This window comes from Engystomops pustulosus, chromosome 3 (genome assembly GCF_040894005.1).
Source record: "Engystomops pustulosus chromosome 3, aEngPut4.maternal, whole genome shotgun sequence".
NCBI classification, from domain to species: domain Eukaryota; kingdom Metazoa; phylum Chordata; class Amphibia; order Anura; family Leptodactylidae; genus Engystomops; species Engystomops pustulosus.
In genome coordinates, this window is record NC_092413.1 from 21,997,783 (window position 1) to 22,018,037 (window position 20,255).

Below are 20,255 nucleotides of genomic sequence, written 5' to 3' on the forward strand. Positions count from 1 at the left end.
CTGCTACATAGAGACCGTGTGCAAACGACTGCACCGTGTGCAAACGACTGCACCGGACATCTCAAGGAGCGATGAGTGGTCCGACTGGGGTACATGGGACCCCCGTTCTCGTGATCTGTGGGGATCCCATCACAGAGACGCCCAACTCTTTTCCTAATAGGTTACTCTATCATACATCTGCATCTAAAGACACAGTAGAAACAATCTTGACAATGATAAAACCCGCTGACTTCTCCAAGGAAATCTTTAATCAAATTCCATCCTGATAAACCAGGAACATTACTCATTGATCCAGGTACCGGGACTGTGATATTTGTTAGTGTGTTACAGAAGCGCTATGTACTCAGCCTTCACAAGCCGTTACACTGCAGCGGCAAATCACACTCTCCAATTGTAACAGCCTGTCAATTTTCAGCATAGATGGGCTCTGATAACTTCCACAGAAGCCCATCAGACTCATTAGCATAATTTTAATGTTGATTTTAGAGACAAGGAGGCCATGGATAACAAATATAAGAAGATTACCACAGTCACGGTACCTGGATCTATGAGTAATGTCCCTGGTTTATCACAATGGACTTTGATGGTAGATTTTTAAGCTTATTAACAACCGTAGTCTGTATGCCTTTAGCTCCCCCTTATGGTTGCTGACAGAATCAGGAACTTTATTCATTACATGACCCTTTAAATGGGGTTTTTCTATGAATTGTTGGGTCACATCATTATTCAGTTTTTTGGGCCTGCGTTAGGTTGGTTTTTCTGGGTTCTCCGTGGACAATTGGACCTTACTTAGTATGAACATAGGACATCACAATTGAAGATAACAGCAACTACTGCGCATGCGCAGGAAAGTCACGGGTGCATAGGAATTGGCAATCGATGATGTCCGGGGCAGTTAGATCGGATTGTCAGGATGAACAGCGCTAGGGCGACCATAGATTGGATGTGCTGGGGGAGAGAAGGCTACTTTATATGTATTGTAGCTCCCCAATTTACGTACAGAACAATATCTTGTAGCTCACAGTGTGGTTGTGTCATTGGTTAGAAGATTGATGAAGGGAGACTCCATTTCAGTAAAATAGATTGCGTTATGAACCTACCGTATCATTGGATTTCAACAATTTCTTTAGATCCTACAAAGAAAAAAAAACAGATATATGAAGATGCAAATTGTGAAAAAAAATATTGTATCTCGTCAGGATTGAAGAAGAACTTGAGTAGAAGACAACGTGTGCAATCCTTTTCACTTTATCATCTACCAATGCTACATATAAAAATATTTAAAGAATAAAACTATATTATGAAGTTAAAGTCTCATGTGATATGCAAATTGGTTCCAGAAATAAGATAATTTATTTTTTTAATCCGATGTGGTCAGACCCACCTCATTCAGCTGGGGCACTCCGTGACGCTCCAATAACTTCTGGATGCCTTGGTACTGTTTTCTGTCAATCGTTAAGCCCTGCACATGCAAAGAATACTAAATTATGGAAGGTAGAAAATGGGGAGGAGGGGGGTTTGCTTAAAAGAAATAGAATGTACCATCAATATCAAGCTTGATAAACTCCTACACAGTGTAAGAACCTGTGAAGCTGCAGCAAGGAATAGCTCATTTAATGCTCTCCAGAGCATTTCAGCCTCATTAGCATAATTTTAAAGTTGATATTTAGAAGGAAGGAGGCCAAGGATGACAATTATAAGATTACCACAGTCACAGTGCCTGGATCTATGAATGTCACTGGTTTACCAGGATGGTAGATTTCATTTAAAGAACACCTACCACCAGGATCAAGGACTGTAAACCAAGACAAAGTGGTTTTGGGTCTTAAGCACCTTATTCCCTGGTTTTTACACAAAAAGGATTTTCTAATTATGCAAATGACCCTTAGGGGCTTCAGGCTGCATAGGTTTTAATGGAGCCTGGAGCCCCTCAGTCTCATTTGCATAATTTATAACGCCATTTATTCTTAAAAAAAACAAGGGTATAAGAAGCTAAAAGAAAAGCAGATCCTAATGGAGGGGGCACACGCCTGCACATCAGTGTCCTTAGTTTATAATCCTTGATTCAGGTGGTAGATTTCCTTTAAAGGACTCCTCCCACCAGGATGAAAGACTTTATGCAAATGAGCCTGAGGGGCCATTCTGAATTCAATGGAACATAGTGACCTGATACAACTTCTCCCTTTTTTTCCATTCCCATTCCTTTCCCTTCTCCTTTGGCCCCAGACCCAATGTTTGTATTGTTGACCCTATGTTGGGGTTTTGTTTTCATACAAAATTGGAAAAACTCAATAAATACAGTTAAAGAAAAAATAAAATTAGCCTGAGGGGCTCCAAGCTCCATTAACACGTATGTAGCCTGCAGCCCCTCGGGCTCATTTCATAACAGTCCTTCATCCTGGTGATAGTTGCCCTTTAAAGGGCACCTACCACCACAAATCTACCTATAAAGGTAGATCGGGTGGTAGGTGAATCAATGGGACGTGAGGAGAGCCCTTTTAAGGGCTAATCCTCACGTCCCCGCACTATTTTGTAAACTTTTATTACCCTAATATGTTAATTTACTTATGCGGCTACTGGGGCGTGGAGTAGCCGCATCTGAGGTTACACGAGGCGGCTACTCCACGCCCCGGTAGCCACATTACCCCTCCTACTCACCATGTTCGGCGCGCAGCTGCTCGTAGCTGCGCGCCCTCGTCCGCCGATCCTGCCGTCTGCGCATGCGCAGAACAGCAGGCCCGCGCCTGCGCAGCCCAGGCTTCAGAGCAGTGACCGCGCAGGCGCGGGCCTGCTGTTCTGCGCATGCGCAGACGGCAGGATCGGCGGACGAGGGCGCGCAGCTACGCGCCGAACATGGTGAGTAGGAGGGGTAATGTGGCTACCGGGGCGTGGAGTAGCCGCCTCGTGTAACCTCAGATGCGGCTACTCCACGCCCCAGTAGCCGCATAAGTAAATTAACATATTAGGGTAATAAAAGTTTATAAAACAGTGCGGGGACGTGAGGATTAGCCCTTAAAAGGGCTCTCCTCACGTCCCATTGATTCACCTACCACCCGATCTACCTTTATAGGTAGATTTGTGGTGGTAGGTTTCCTTTAAGTGTCTGAAAGTACAATTATCTCATAACAACCAATCAATCAGAGCTCAGCTTTAATTTTCCCACAGCAGTTTATAAAATGAAAGGTGATCTCTGATTGGTTGCCATGAACAATTATTACAGTTTTGCTCTCAGACGCTTCTTAATATATACGTAAATCCGAGTTTTAAAACACAGACTAAATGAAATCGGTCTCAAAAGAAATTATCTTCCGACATAATTCACGTCTCCAACTTCTAGCATGACACTGAGAAGTGGTCTGGTTTTACTTAAAAGCAGCAATTTAGAAATCTAATAGATACATGTCAGCCGGAGCAGGCATTATGTAGAAGAGAGAACTGGGAATGGTACCATCTCGGTAAGCTGATGGAAGTATTGTCTCAGATGCTCCTCCATGGCCTGCGCCTCCGAGTCACTCATTCTGTCAATCACGTAATACAGAAAATAGCCAAGAAAATCTACAGCAAAAAAGAAAAAAAAAAACAAGAAGAAGAGAAAAGCATTGCGGTGAAATTACTGGGACTGTCATGTTATCGAGATTAATTTAGAAGAAATCATTTCGGTGTGAGATGTCACCCTGATGAGAGGCTGCAACCGCAACAATGATCACTGAGGCATCGAGACGATGCGCCGCAGCTGCCGACTGCACACAACATTCATTATTATAAGACCCATAAGACAGATTCTCTACCAAATCTTCAATGTCTGCTTATATTTTATCTTTTTTTTTTTTTTTTTTTAATCATCATTATTACCTTGTTCAATAACTAAGGAAGGACGGGGGAAATGTACAGGACATGTAAATATTACTGCTGTCCCCCCCGGGGTCTGCCTGAGACAGCAGTGCAGGGTCTATAGAAGTCCATCACTACTAACTGAGCAGCGCTGGAAGCTTCATTATACATGATAGATATGTGAGGGGGGTAGAGATACAAGAGTGATGAATGCATATAATAATCCAAAGCAAGGCAGCACGCCAAAGGGAGTGGGGAAAAAGGGAGATCTTTATGTCACCCCCTGCAACTTTCAGTTGCACAGCAGCCTATGTCAAGCCAATGGATGGATGGATAGATAAGAGATGGATGGATGGATGGATGGATGGATGGATAGATAAGAGATGGATGGATGGATGGATGGATGGATAGATAAGAGATGGATGGATGGATGGATGGATGGATAGATAAGAGATGGATGGATGGATGGATGGATGGATAGATAAGAGATGGATGGATGGATGGATGGATGGATAGATAAGAGATGGATGGATGGATGGATGGATGGATAGATAAGAGATGGATGGATGGATGGATGGATGGATAGATAAGAGATGGATGGATGGATGGATGGATGGATAGATAAGAGATGGATGGATGGATGGATGGATGGATAGATAAGAGATGGATGGATGGATGGATGGATGGATGGATAGATAAGAGATGGATGGATGGATGGATGGATGGATGGATAGATAAGAGATGGATGGATGGATGGATGGATGGATGGATAGATAAGAGATGGATGGATGGATGGATGGATGGATAGATAAGAGATGGATGGATGGATGGATGGATGGATAGATAAGAGATGGATGGATGGATGGATGGATGGATAGATAAGAGATGGATGGATGGATGGATGGATGGATGGATAGATAAGAGATGGATGGATGGATGGATGGATGGATAGATAAGAGATGGATGGATGGATGGATGGATGGATGGATAGATAAGAGATGGATGGATGGATGGATGGATGGATGGATAGATAAGAGATGGATGGATGGATGGATGGATGGATAGATAAGAGATGGATGGATGGATGGATGGATGGATAGATAAGAGATGGATGGATGGATGGATGGATGGATGGATGGATAGATAAGAGATGGATGGATGGATGGATGGATGGATGGATAGATAAGAGATGGATGGATGGATGGATGGATGGATGGATAGATAAGAGATGGATGGATGGATGGATGGATGGATGGATGGATAGATAAGAGATGGATGGATGGATGGATGGATGGATAGATAAGAGATGGATGGATGGATGGATGGATGGATGGATGGATAGATAAGAGATGGATGGATGGATGGATGGATGGATAGATAAGAGATGGATGGATGGATGGATGGATGGATAGATAAGAGATGGATGGATGGATGGATGGATGGATGGATAGATAAGAGATGGATGGATGGATGGATGGATGGATGGATAAGAGATGGATGGATGGATGGATGGATGGATAGATAAGAGATGGATGGATGGATGGATGGATGGATGGATAGATAAGAGATGGATGGATGGATGGATGGATGGATGGATAGATAAGAGATGGATGGATGGATGGATGGATGGATGGATAGATAAGAGATGGATGGATGGATGGATGGATGGATAGATAAGAGATGGATGGATGGATGGATAAGAGATGGATGGATGGATGGATGGATGGATAGATAAGAGATGGATGGATGGATGGATGGATGGATGGATAGATAAGAGATGGATGGATGGATGGATGGATGGATGGATAGATAAGAGATGGATGGATGGATGGATGGATGGATGGATAGATAAGAGATGGATGGATGGATGGATAAGAGATGGATGGATGGATGGATGGATGGATGGATAGATAAGAGATGGATGGATGGATGGATGGATGGATAGATAAGAGATGGATGGATGGATGGATGGATGGATGGATAGATAAGAGATGGATGGATGGATGGATGGATGGATAGATAAGAGATGGATGGATGGATGGATGGATGGATGGATAGATAAGAGATGGATGGATGGATGGATGGATAGATAAGAGATGGATGGATGGATGGATGGATAGATAAGAGATGGATGGATGGATGGATGGATGGATGGATAGATAAGAGATGGATGGATGGATGGATGGATGGATGGATAGATAAGAGATGGATGGATGGATGGATGGATGGATGGATAGATAAGAGATGGATGGATGGATGGATGGATGGATGGATAGATAAGAGATGGATGGATGGATGGATGGATGGATAGATAAGAGATGGATGGATGGATGGATAAGAGATGGATGGATGGATGGATGGATGGATAGATAAGAGATGGATGGATGGATGGATGGATGGATGGATAGATAAGAGATGGATGGATGGATGGATGGATGGATGGATAGATAAGAGATGGATGGATGGATGGATGGATGGATGGATAGATAAGAGATGGATGGATGGATGGATAAGAGATGGATGGATGGATGGATGGATGGATGGATAGATAAGAGATGGATGGATGGATGGATGGATGGATAGATAAGAGATGGATGGATGGATGGATGGATGGATGGATAGATAAGAGATGGATGGATGGATGGATGGATGGATAGATAAGAGATGGATGGATGGATGGATGGATGGATGGATAGATAAGAGATGGATGGATGGATGGATGGATAGATAAGAGATGGATGGATGGATGGATGGATAGATAAGAGATGGATGGATGGATGGATGGATGGATAGATAAGAGATGGATGGATGGATGGATGGATAGATAAGAGATGGATGGATGGATGGATGGATGGATAGATAAGAGATGGATGGATGGATGGATGGATGGATAGATAAGAGATGGATGGATGGATGGATGGATAGATAAGAGATGGATGGATGGATGGATGGATGGATAAGAGATGGATGGATGGATGGATGGATAGATAAGAGATGGATGGATGGATGGATGGATAGATAAGAGATGGATGGATGGATGGATGGATGGATGGATAGATAAGAGATGGATGGATGGATGGATGGATGGATAAGAGATGGATGGATGGATGGATGGATAAGAGATGGATGGATGGATGGATGGATGGATGGATGGATAGATAAGAGATGGATGGATGGATGGATGGATGGATAGATAAGAGATGGATGGATGGATGGATGGATGGATAGATAAGAGATGGATGGATGGATGGATGGATAGATAAGAGATGGATGGATGGATGGATGGATAGATAAGAGATGGATGGATGGATGGATGGATAGATAAGAGATGGATGGATGGATGGATGGATAGATAAGAGATGGATGGATGGATGGATGGATAGATAAGAGATGGATGGATGGATGGATGGATAGATAAGAGATGGATGGATGGATGGATGGATAGATAAGAGATGGATGGATGGATGGATGGATAGATAAGAGATGGATGGATGGATGGATGGATAGATAAGAGATGGATGGATGGATGGATGGATGGATAGATAGATAAGAGATGGATGGATGGATGGATGGATGGATGGATGGATGGATGGATAAGAGATGGATGGATGGATGGATGGATGGATGGATGGATAAGAGATGGATGGATGGATGGATGGATGGATAGATAAGAGATGGATGGATGGATGGATGGATGGATAGATAAGAGATGGATGGATGGATGGATGGATGGATAGATAAGAGATGGATGGATGGATGGATGGATGGATAGATAAGAGATGGATGGATGGATGGATGGATGGATAGATAAGAGATGGATGGATGGATGGATGGATAGATAAGAGATGGATGGATGGATGGATGGATAGATAAGAGATGGATGGATGGATGGATGGATGGATAAGAGATGGATGGATGGATGGATGGATGGATAAGAGATGGATGGATGGATGGATGGATAAGAGATGGATGGATGGATGGATGGATGGATAGATAAGAGATGGATGGATGGATGGATGGATAGATAAGAGATGGATGGATGGATGGATGGATAGATAAGAGATGGATGGATGGATGGATGGATAGATAAGAGATGGATGGATGGATGGATGGATAGATAAGAGATGGATGGATGGATGGATGGATAGATAAGAGATGGATGGATGGATGGATGGATAGATAAGAGATGGATGGATGGATGGATGGATAGATAAGAGATGGATGGATGGATGGATGGATAGATAAGAGATGGATGGATGGATGGATGGATGGATAGATAAGAGATGGATGGATGGATGGATGGATAGATAAGAGATGGATGGATGGATGGATGGATGGATAGATAAGAGATGGATGGATGGATGGATGGATAGATAAGAGATGGATGGATGGATGGATGGATGGATAGATAAGAGATGGATGGATGGATGGATGGATAGATAAGAGATGGATGGATGGATGGATGGATGGATGGATAGATAAGAGATGGATGGATGGATGGATGGATGGATGGATAGATAAGAGATGGATGGATGGATGGATGGATAGATAAGAGATGGATGGATGGATGGATGGATAGATAAGAGATGGATGGATGGATGGATAGATAAGAGATGGATGGATGGATGGATAGATAAGAGATGGATGGATGGATGGATAGATAAGAGATGGATGGATGGATGGATAGATAAGAGATGGATGGATGGATGGATGGATAGATAAGAGATGGATGGATGGATGGATAGATAGATAGATAGATAGATAGATAGATAGGAGATGGATGGATAGATAGATAAGAAATGGATGGAGGATGGATGGATGGATAAGAGATGGATAGATGGATGGATGGATGGATAAGAGATGGATAGATGGATGGATGGATGGATAAGAGATGGATAGATGGATGGATAAGAGATGGATGGATGAGAGATGGGATAGGAGACAGGCAGAGAGACAGATAGATAGGATAGAGAAAGATGGGAGACAGGCAAATGGACAAATGGATAGGAAACAGATTTTTAGATAGATCGACAAACCACCTGCAACCCATGTCTGCCATCATCCAGTTCCCCACCACACAATCCCTTATTTTTTACATGCTTTGGCAATGCTAACTTATATTTGGTCCTGCCAATAAAGCTCGTCTGAATTTGACAGAAGTGATGTGTGGATATAAATAAGAGATCTAGATAGATAGATGTGAGATTAGTTTAAATTTAGAAAGTTTAAATTGTCCATAGACCAAAGCCGTATAACAAAAAAACAAGAACAGACTAATGTGCATGCAAAATATTACTTACACTTACTTCTGCTATACATTTACTTTGATAATTAAGCTTTTAGGAGGTTTAGACCGATCCTTCCTGACATGGGCATTTACATACATTTATTGCGCTGCGCTATAAAATGACGCAGTAAGTGCAGTAAATCAGACTATATCTATACATAGATGTACGACGTGTGTGATAAAGATGGATAGATATATAGATAGGGATGTGTGTATAGATTATATAGCTGTAACTTTGTTTTTGCGCAATGAGACGCCACAAGTACATTTTGGCGTTCTATCAGACTAAAGCTTCCATTAACGTAGAGGGTGTCGTAAATTGGCTTGGCATATGAAGGTTGGCGGAATTTAGATAGCAAAAAGCTGTGGCTACCCAGCATCAGAAAAATATAAAAAATACCGCACAAGAAAGATATTTTTTTTTCCTGTGTGGACGCATTGATTTCTATGGAAGCTTGTGGTTCGCATGCGTGGGAAAAAAAAAAAAAAAAAACGTGAAAAAAAAAAAAAACAGCGAATGCTGCGATTTATATTCCATAAACGGATGTGTGAATAGCCACATACAACAACAATGGATTCATTTATGCTTTTCCCAGATAGCCCCTGGAAACCGCTGGTCTGAAAGTGCGCCAAATTATATGTTGTGTAGAATTTAATAAAAGTCAGGCAGTTTAGGTATGAGTATAGGCTTTTTTTTTTTTTTTTAATTACCTAAATTTAAAAAAAATTTTTAAACTCCTTTAGATATTAAGTATTCGATAAGAATACAAAGCAGATCAAAAAAATTTTTTTTTAATCTAATAGGATTTGTAAAGTGCTACAGAATAGGATGGCACTATATAAATAATAATATTCTCAAAAAACATGAGAATTTTTTTTTTTTTTTTTTTTAAATAATAGCAATCAGCGTCCCCGGCGTCAGTCGTTACACAGGAGCACAGATTTATGGATAAGTTACAATCATAGAAATTGAAACGCTACCAGTCGGTCTTGAAGAATCTTTGCTGTGGGAGCCGTCCTTGTACACCAGGCCTGTTATCTGTGGAGACAGAATAATCATCTATTGCAGCCATGTGAGAAGGGGGCGACACACACACACGTAGGCACCTCGGACAACCGGGGACTGAAATTGAATTCTCTAAATAATAAAGCGTCTCTCCCCCGACACATTATTCCACGCCGCATCATAGTAATTTACTCCAGGAGAAAATAAAACACAGATATGGGGACAAAATGACATACAAAAAGGGAAAAAAAAAAAGCTGAATTTTATTTGCCGGGCCAAACCATTTAACCCTTTCACATCCCGGGGGAAGGGGGAAAAAAAAGTCTTCAGAATCCGAGGGATACAAGGAACTGTCAAACTAGTATTATATAAGGTCCAGGCAGCAATATAAACAAATTTGCCATCTCTCCCGGACAATCCTAAAAAAAACTGGGAGACCTCCCACAGTCCCAGGGACTATCCATGAATGCAGAATGTGGAAGTGCCTCACTTTGTCCCTAATTTCATCCAAGTTAGGCTACATTCACATCCTGTGGTTAGCCCACCCGTTTTAAGGATACGTCAGGCACATTTAAGATGTGAAGAGTAGGGTGTAACCCACAGTATGCTGTATACAGCGAGAAATGGTATTTTGTTCATTGCCCTTCCCTGAAAGTGGCAGGATGAGTGATCATCAATAACAGTCAATGATTGGCTGCTGCGTTATGTAAACGTCCTTATATGGACAGTTAGATTACTGGGGAAACATCAATAGTGTACGCTCAGTGGAGGCTAGGGATGGATGCCATACAGTTGCATCCGTCCCCCCATAGGTCATTATGGCATACGCTGAGCATAAACTTGACTCTTCACAGCAGGATGAAAAAAATGCCTCCATCTACCAGTATACTACATGTTACTGGTATGCACCGAGAGTTTTTAAGGTGCTGAAGGTTTCCACATCATTTTAGACCACAAATTGGTCTATTGCTCCACAATTTCATCCCTGTAATATATAGGTCCCTAATTTCATCTGGTGTAAGAAGCCCATCTAATATTTTCATCCCTCTAATATACCGGTCCCTATTCTACAATAGTAAATGTGTGCGCGCTCTGCTTGAAATTACAATTCTGGCGCAGTTTTTATTAAAAAACAGACCAGTCAGGAGTGGCAAATATATGTAAAATAGACCCTTAGTGATCCTACCGAGGCCAAATATTGCAGTCCATAAAATGGAACAATCTATTGGCCGACCGACAGCTGGACAGCGCCACTGCTGTCCATATCCAATACTGCAAGCTTGGCTTCAATAAAATGTATAGGGCTGAGCTGCAGTACTACAATCAACCTGGGCATAGTAGAGGCATTGTTTCAGCAAAAAAAAAAAAAAAAAAAAACTCATAATTTTAACCCTGGACAACCCCTCCACATATCTGTAGGACAGTGAAGCGCCAGACTTCTGCTCACTAGTAGTACTATGGATGGTGCCAAGCAAGCAGAAAGATGGATATTTAGTGGTGGCTCCGGGGGAACCGCTCTTGTGTTAGTGTCTAGTCTGGGGACAGTTTTGGTTTAGGCTATAGCAGTGGTGGACAAATTACTATAGATTTTGCGAGCCATCTAGTGCACTCTGGGGAATTTGCACAAAACACAGATTTATGGAAACTGAAGGTTTCTGACGGCAATGTAACTACTTCATTCATTTCTATAAAAAAGGAGCAGGTTATTTGGGTCAGGTGGCAAATCTGGACAGGACAGTTACTGGGCGACATGTTTTCCTCCTTATACTACAACCAGAGCCGGACAATGCACAGAACATCCCATAGCCCAGGCCTTTACCTACACACATATCCGATGATCATGAGATTATCTGGTAAGAAGATCCCATAAGGATGTAAGAGAATTTAGTGAAAGAAGAGTCAATATAACTAGTGTAACATTTCTTTTATTTCGTGCATTGTTCTGAACAACAAAAAAGTGGGCAGTACTAAGGGGGGTACAGCCAGAGAACACTGTCAGTGAGTGATTAGACTACTCAGCTCCTGCTGCTCTATAACATACTGCCTGCAGATGGGACACTATGTACAATCTGCTCAGCTCCTCCTGCTCTATAACATGCTGCCTGCAGATAGGACTCTAAATACAGGCTTCTCAGCTCCTCCTGCTCTGTAACAAGTTGTATGTAGATAGGACACTATGTACAATCTGCTCAGATCCTCCTGCTCTATAACATACTGCCTGCAGACTGCATGCTATATGCCATCTGTAAAACTATAAACAAAAATAAAAATACAAAAAAAGGAAAAAAATAGCATAAAATATACACCATTTTTAAGTTTGTGAATAAAAAATTACATGCCTGCAGAAAAAAAATTAATGACATACCAATTTCAAAACTGAAATTAAATCAATTTAAATTTACACAACTTTAAAAGAAAATCAAATTTTAATATTAAAAAATATGCAGCTCTAGCATTAGACATGCGAACACTATCCCCAGTGTTGCCATGCTGGGCCAAAAGGGAAAGATCCAAAGCACAAACTGAATGGAGAAAAAAAGTTTTTACGTAAAAAAAAAAAAAAAAATTGAAAAAAGTTTTTTTAAAAAAATGTGTGCAATATTCTAGTAACATCAAGAAAGAAAGGTATTCGTACAGAGAAGGGAAGGGGGAAAAAAATCATGCACTTACCTTTGCCAACAATTCTACATCTTGGGACCTGTAGGTGGCAGCAGAGGACAAGAAATGTAAAAAATGTTCTAAAAATGGGAAAAAAACCCTCCATAGCGAGAAACGGCAGCGGTAACTTTATTACACACTTTACTCTGTCATTTGGTATTTTAAGAGGAATATGTAAAAATGTATTAATATAAAGGATACAGGTAAGTGCAGCCGTCATCCACACAAACTAATTTTACAAAGTGCCTGGCCGGGCGCCTCCTCGATCATAACACACGCGGGCGGGCGCTGGGATCTGCCATTACCCTTCTCAAAAATTCATCTGTAAACCACTTTGTACATCAATTTCCATTGCGTTCATTTATAAAGAGAGAGATGTAGCAGAGCCGACTGGCACAATGTAGTGTGGTCCAAGGCACAATAATACAAACCTGCAGACACTCCATTTAATATCATTAAAAAAAATAAAAAGCTATTAGAATTATTTATTGAATTCCAATATTGCTTATCTAGCCTAAACATTGGTGAAGTGGAGGAGCAAGAACCTGCGCTCCCCCATTCGATCAGCAGTTCGGAGAGGTCACAGCTGCACAGTGAGCCCCGCTTCTGTTTATGTCACATCTATGTGTAATGTGGTCCAGTGTGCAGCTCAGTCCCCTTCAGGTTAGTGGGCTGATCTGCAATACCAAAGAACCGCCACAAGGTTGTGAACGGCGCTGTGCTAAGAAAACTGAAGAAGCCATGAGGCTAAAAAGAAAGTTGCTTGCGGCAACTACTATGTACAATCAGCTGCTCCTGCTCCGTAACATCTGAGCAGATTGTACGTAGTGTCCCGTCTGACTGCAGCTGCTCAGCCCCTCCCGCTCTATAACATTCTGTCTGCAGATAGGACACTATGTACAATCAGCTTAGCTCCTCCTGTTCTATAACATGCTGTCTGCAGATAGGACACTATGTAGAATCTGCTCAGCTCCTCCTGCTCTATAACATGCTGTCTGCAGATAGGACACTATGTACAATCAGCTTAGCTCCTCCTGTTCTATAACATGCTGTCTGCAGATAGGACACTGTACAAACTAATGAGCAGTCCTTCGGAAACCAGCCACCACGAATAGCCGGTCCTCTGGCTCACTTAACCCCGGCTCGGGTTGAACGTGGAGTGGGACGACTGGATGGACTGAGGCTTCCTATTATATATTTAGTTAGTGGAGAATAATGATCCAGCCCACTAAGAGCCGGACTTCACATCACCAGGACAAACTTCTCCACTCCTCCTGCTCTTTAACATGCTCCCAGCAGAAAGGACACCATGTACAATAATCTGACGCTCCTCCTGCTCTATAATATGCAGCTTGTAGATAGGACACTATATACAATCTGCTTATGACCTCCTGCTCTATAACATACCGCCTGTGCATCACTCACTAAGCAAAATGCGTTATAGAGTAGGAAATGCTGAGCAAATTGTCCACAGTGTCCTTGCTACAATTAGCATGTTATAGAGCAAAAAAAACGTGGCTGAACATAAAAAGCGGCCTATCTGCAGGCAGCACGTTGTAGAGCAGCAGCATCTGAGTAGATTAGACAAGACGAGCAGATTGATACAGATCGTAGTTAACCTAATGAATACCTTGGAGGACCTCCCAGTAGTTTCCTATAACACTAAGAAGGGACATTTAAATGCATAAAATACACAAAAATCTTTTCCAATAAAATTAATGATGGAAAATAACGGAGCAGACGCCCGTACAGCGATTTGACAGGAACTCTCAAATGTAAAAATCAAAAAGGTATAAAATGGCCGTGATTGAAAGTTGCGGTTTCAGCTCATTTCTAATGATCCGTCCTAGTTAAAGGGATGATAATTATCCCCCTACGACTCGGAGAGCGGCTGGATGTGATGTTCCGCGAGGACGGTAGCAGGAGAATTTACTGTAGCGGTAACAGAACTGACGGCGATGTGTCAGTGCGCCGTGACAACGTCTCGCGGGTGCCCACCCACTTTCTGCGAGATGTTGGCAGTTTGTCAGGGCTCCTAATCACACACATCCATTCCCCATCATCAGGAGACGACTCCGGGATTTACATACAAATGAGCGCGTGCAGTAGTCAGAGCACGGCATCTAGTTAAGCGGAGAAATAATTAGAGCTCGTTTGCGATTGCTCGTATAGCAGAGCCGACTTTGTTGTAGGAGATTCCAGTCTGTTCTATGGTGCAATTTATTGCTCAGCTCTGCTACATCTCTATGTAATGGAGAAGGGAAAGCTATTACCTTAAAGGTAACACTAATAGATTAATGGGAGCTCAGTTTGTAGCTGCAGCATTCTTGAAAACGCATCCGTTTTTTGATCGTTTTAACTAAGATAACTGGAAAAACCTGTCCAAAAACGGAGGCTTTTTTTATAAAAAAAAAAAAACACATGCGTTTTTTTTAACTGACTGCTTAAAAACGGGTTCAAAGTGCCACGTGTGACCGCAGCCTAAAGGAAATCTACCATTTGATTTGATGCATTATGAAGCACCTTGAGAATGGTGTTGCTACAATTATGCAGGATGATATCTTGGTTGATCCCTGAGTGGTTTTGCTGAAAAAAACTATTATAACATTCAGGACCTTGGGAAAGCTGAGTCAGCATGGCTGCTACATTAGACACTGAGCCTGTAATTACAAATGGAGGTAAGTCAGGCATCACTATTAACGTGAGCTGGATCACTCATACACAGCAGCTGGGGGATGGTGCAGCAACTGATTTATTCTGTCTGGCAGGGAGAATAGTGATTGCATCATCCTCTCCAGCAGAGAAAAGCTCTTGCTACCTGAAGCGTAGAAACAAGCGCTGAAGCAGCCATAGAATCGTCAGAGCTTCATTATCATAATGTTATATCTGTTTTATCTGCAAAACCACTCAGCACAGGGATGAACCAAGATATGATCCTGCATCAGTGTAGCTACAGCAGTCTCAAGGTATGTTTGCTTCATAAAGCATCAAATGGTAGGTTTCCTTTAATGCACAGAGCAAAGCAGTGTGAGGAAACGCCCCCAGTGATAAGCTCCAATCCTGGAGTACAAATCACAGGCCTGCGGCTACTAGTAACATACACAAAGTTCTGATTGCACATCTCTCCAGAAACAATACTCTGTCTACAGTTCCACACGGGCAATGAAAATTTATCAATGGCTTATCCAGCTTAACCTTACTTGGGAGCCACATCTCAAACAATAAGAACTTCCTGACCCCTGTTTAACCTGAGAAATAACACTCGCCTCAAATCATCAAAAGAATGGTGCATTTACTGTATGTAAAATTTCCCATCCCCTTGTTACATACAGGATACATTCTTTATGTTTTTCCTTTAAGGACATCTATCACCAGGATGCGAGAGCGTAAACCAAACACACTGACATACTGGTGTGCGTCCTCTCTAGCAGGACCTGCTTTTCTTTTAGCTTCTCAGGCCCTTGTTTTTACAAAAAAAAGCTTTAAAAATTATGCAAGCGAGCCTGAGGGGCTCTGGGCTCAATTAAAAGCTTTGAAGCCCAGAGCCCCTCAGGCGTCTAATTTACATAATTTTTAAAGGGCATATGGAGCTAAAAGAAGAGCAGATCCTGCCAGAGGGGGAGCACACATGTTTGTCAGTGTGCTTGGTGTACAATCCTTCATTCTGGTGGTAGATGTCCTTTAGGTTGAATCTGTATGCAAGTCAGGTCAGGTATACTTGAGTGAAACTTAAGTCAAACATTTTTTTTGTCCCTGTGGCAATAGGGTTTACATAATTTTGGATTGTTATGGGAACAAGGATTCACAATAAAGCTTCATTGCAGACACCTTTAATAACTCAGTAGGTTATAGTAGCCTATAACTATAGATTAGTAAATGATCAGCATCCTGATGCCTGTCTGTAACTGGAACCATGTCTGGTGTCCATAAGTCGGAGACTGTCTGTATAAGGTTTTTCACTTACTTTAAGAACGCGGCCCCCAGTGCGACCACTAAACTTCTGTCCTTAGGAATGGGCGTCGTGGAGGAGGACACTGAAAAGAGATAAGTCAAATACAAGATGTTACAGAGAAATTGTAGCAACTTAATATAGAAAAACGCATCTTCTACTAGACTACACTGATACACAGACTCCGACTGTAAGCACCGAACCAATCATCTATTTGGAGGCCTGTGACTATGCCCTGGATGTTCCAACTTTTTGCTACATCAAGATACAGAGTATACACACTTGGTTGGTACTGCCTGTTCAATGGGACAAAGCAGCCACCTCTGCTCATGAGTAATTCAGGAAACCGGGCCATGTGAAAAAGTACTTTGTAAAGTACTGCAACCCCTTCAAAAAAGCTGCAGCCCCATTGATCTCATATTGATGGTCTAAGCCATGTATACCCTGATCCAAGAAAACTCTAAAGGGAACGAGTCACCACATTTTTCACAAATACAGCTAGTGGCAGGTTCCCACAGAGCACCCTTTTTTTTTTTTTTAGCTAAAATAATTTCTTTCAGATTTCCATATAATCATCTTTTACATGGTATCCTGGCCTTAATCCAGCAGCTCCTCCTCATGATTTCTCTGCATGCAGCAGTAATGTTATGTGACCAGGGTGACATTGCTGGTCCTATAGTCTCCCAACATTAGAAAACTGTACACCATGCACATATCTGATCACATTAAATCACAGCACGCCTGCAAGGAGGCATGGAGAAGAGTAGAAGTCCAGGCAGGCATGCTAGGATTTTATGTGATCAGATATATGCATGGTGTACAGTTTTGCTAATGTTAAGAGGCTGTAAAAGATGATGTCACCCTGGTCACATGACATTACTGCTGCATGCAGAGAAAGCATGGGGTGGAGCTGCTGTATTCAGTACGTGGAGGCCCTAGATACCATGTAAATTATAAAGTTGATTATATGGGGATCTGAAAGAAACTATTTTTAGCTAAAAGAAGGGTGCCAGTTACTAGGGCTCTTTGAGAATCTGCCGCTAGCTGCATTCATGAAAAATGTGGTGACAGGTTCCCTTCAAAGGGGGTTATCACAAGCTTATGTGTTATCCTCGATCAATGGATTAATGGATGATAAATTTCCTGGGGAGGGTCCAGCGAATGGATCCATACTGAACACAAGAATGGGGTAGCAGTTACCACTGACTGATGGACATGCGAGTGTCATGAATAAAAGGGGGCAGTGCTCAGAAATTTGAAGTGCTCTATGGCGGTGCTGGAGATAGTGGAGCAGGGTCAATGGAAGGAGCAGACAGACACCCCCATTATATAGATACTTACAGTAGTAATGCACATTTGCTAGATTCCCGGTGAACAGTGCACGTCTGACGGACGATGCGCAAACACTTTGTAGATCATCCAGACATTCCTTATCCTTGAAGAAAAAAAAAAAAAAAAAAAAAATGTTTTAAAGAGGAATCTATCAATCATCGATGTTTTTATACATTATGATCCACATGCCTTGAGAATGCTATAGCTACACTGTTGCAGAAACATATCTTGTTAAATCCCTGAACTGAATGGTGTTGCTGAAAAAAATTATAAAATTATGCTAATGAGGCTGTCACTTGTAGAAGTGGATCAGAGCTCAGCCTACTTTGGGCTTAAGGGCACAGCCCCATTTTCTAAAATCTGCCCTGGATAAGCGCTTAAAAACTTTGAAACCATACATAGAGGATTTTAAAAATGTTTTCTCGTGACACATTGTACTTCAAATTAGTTTAAAAATTTAGATGATATCTTTCGTGTTCAGTTATGAAAAAAACGAAAATTTAAGAAAAAAATTTGAAACATTCTGCATTTCCAAAGTTCTAAATTCTTTACTTTTGAAGCAGATAGTCATAGCCCCCAAACTAATCCATAACTTACATTTCCCAAAGGTCTGCTTTATGTTGGCATGCCTTTTTTTTTTTTTTTAAGAATCCGATTATTTCTCTAGAAAGTTACGAGGCTCAGAATTTGGGTGACATTTTCCAAATTTTTGAAAAAAAAAATGGACCTGCTCAACTTTCAATTGACTATGAGAGGCCTAAATAATAGCAAGACTCGTAATTTACCCCATTATGGAAACTACACCCTTCAACGTATGAAAAGGCACTTTTAAGAAGTTTGTTAACCCTTTACATGATTTAAATGGGTTAAAACAAAATGGAGGTGCGGTCTACAAATTGAAATTTTTTTGGACAATACATTCATTTTGGGCGGAAAATTAAAAACTTGCGATGGATTAAAGGACAAAAAGCTTCACAAAGTTTGATACCCAATTCATCCCGAGGGCCGACACCCCATATGTGGTGGTAACCTGCTGTATGGGCGCACGGCCGGGCATAGAAGGGAAGGAGGCGCCACCCAGAGCAAATTTGCATTGTCACATTTATTTAATTTCTAATAAAATAACCTGGATTTTAGACTTCTACCTGCTGGAGCTGGATCCACTTCTTCAAGCAAATCCATCAACTTAACATGTCTAATATAACAGCAGGGTATAGAGTGCAGAGTTCAGGACCGATTATTACCAGAACTAGCCACTATTGCATGCTGTTTTACAACAAGGAACACATTAGACACAGCTTATGAGTCCAGTGTATTTGGGAGCAGAGCACTAGCTCCGCCCTCCCCAGCCTATATTGCAATAACCGATGGTCTATAGCATGTACGTGCATATACATCAGCCACCCAAAGTGGGATGCCATCAGATGTAGAGTTTTTTTTTTTTTAAATAAAGGAATGTCTTAAAAAAAAAAATAAAATAATAACACCAGAAATAAGGCTTCAAGTAGCAGTATACCTCACCTTTAAAGGAAAACACACTTACATTCTGCTGTGTGACCCCTCTAGCAGGATCTGCTCTTCTTTTAGCTTCTTATGACCTCAAAAATATGGAAAATTATGCAAATGACCCCGAGGGGCTCTGGGTTCAATTAAGAGCTATGGAGCCAAAGCCTCTACGGCTCATTTGTATAATTTCCAAAAACTTTTTTTTACAATAAAAACAAAGGCATAATGAGCTAAAAGAAAAACGGATCTGGCCAAAGAGGGCACACACCTGTATGCCAGTGTGCTTGGTTTACAATCGGTGCTCATAGGGCTAGATGTATATTTAAAGGTGAGGTTTAGATCTGTAGCCTTATTTCTGTTCTTCATAGATTAACATGGAGGTAAACTGCTACAAATCTGCTCAATAACTATACAGAGGTTATCAATGCAGTAGTCAAAAATATGATGCCTAAGAAGGAGGCAATACCGGCAGCAGAGCTTGGTCGGAGTTGGCCTCGGATAAGATCCATGACATAATCTTAGACAGGACGTCCAGCTCCACATCCACCCCCACGGCCTTCATACATCTGATAACATGAATTACACCTGGAGAAAACAAAGAAAAGGGGATAACGTTCTATTCCCAACAGAACATAAATACATTGACTGAAGATACATTGAAGCCAGCAGTGAAAACTGAACTGAAA

At 41.6% G+C, this 20,255-nt stretch overlaps 1 protein-coding gene across 1 annotated transcript in view; it reads right to left on the reverse strand.

The window, feature by feature from the left end:
- LRPPRC (leucine rich pentatricopeptide repeat containing) overlaps positions 1–20,255 on the reverse strand; it is a 101,520-nt gene that overhangs the window by 60,703 nt on the left and 20,562 nt on the right. Inside the window, exons 12-19 of the mRNA XM_072140266.1 lie at positions 20,036–20,154; positions 18,073–18,166; positions 16,747–16,816; positions 12,795–12,822; positions 10,100–10,157; positions 3,449–3,555; positions 1,385–1,462; positions 1,101–1,133 (exon numbers count right to left, since the gene is read on the reverse strand). Of these exons, the coding sequence (XP_071996367.1) occupies positions 1,101–1,133; positions 1,385–1,462; positions 3,449–3,555; positions 10,100–10,157; positions 12,795–12,822; positions 16,747–16,816; positions 18,073–18,166; positions 20,036–20,154 (587 nt within the window). The remainder of the gene's footprint in view (positions 1–1,100; positions 1,134–1,384; positions 1,463–3,448; positions 3,556–10,099; positions 10,158–12,794; positions 12,823–16,746; positions 16,817–18,072; positions 18,167–20,035; positions 20,155–20,255) is intronic.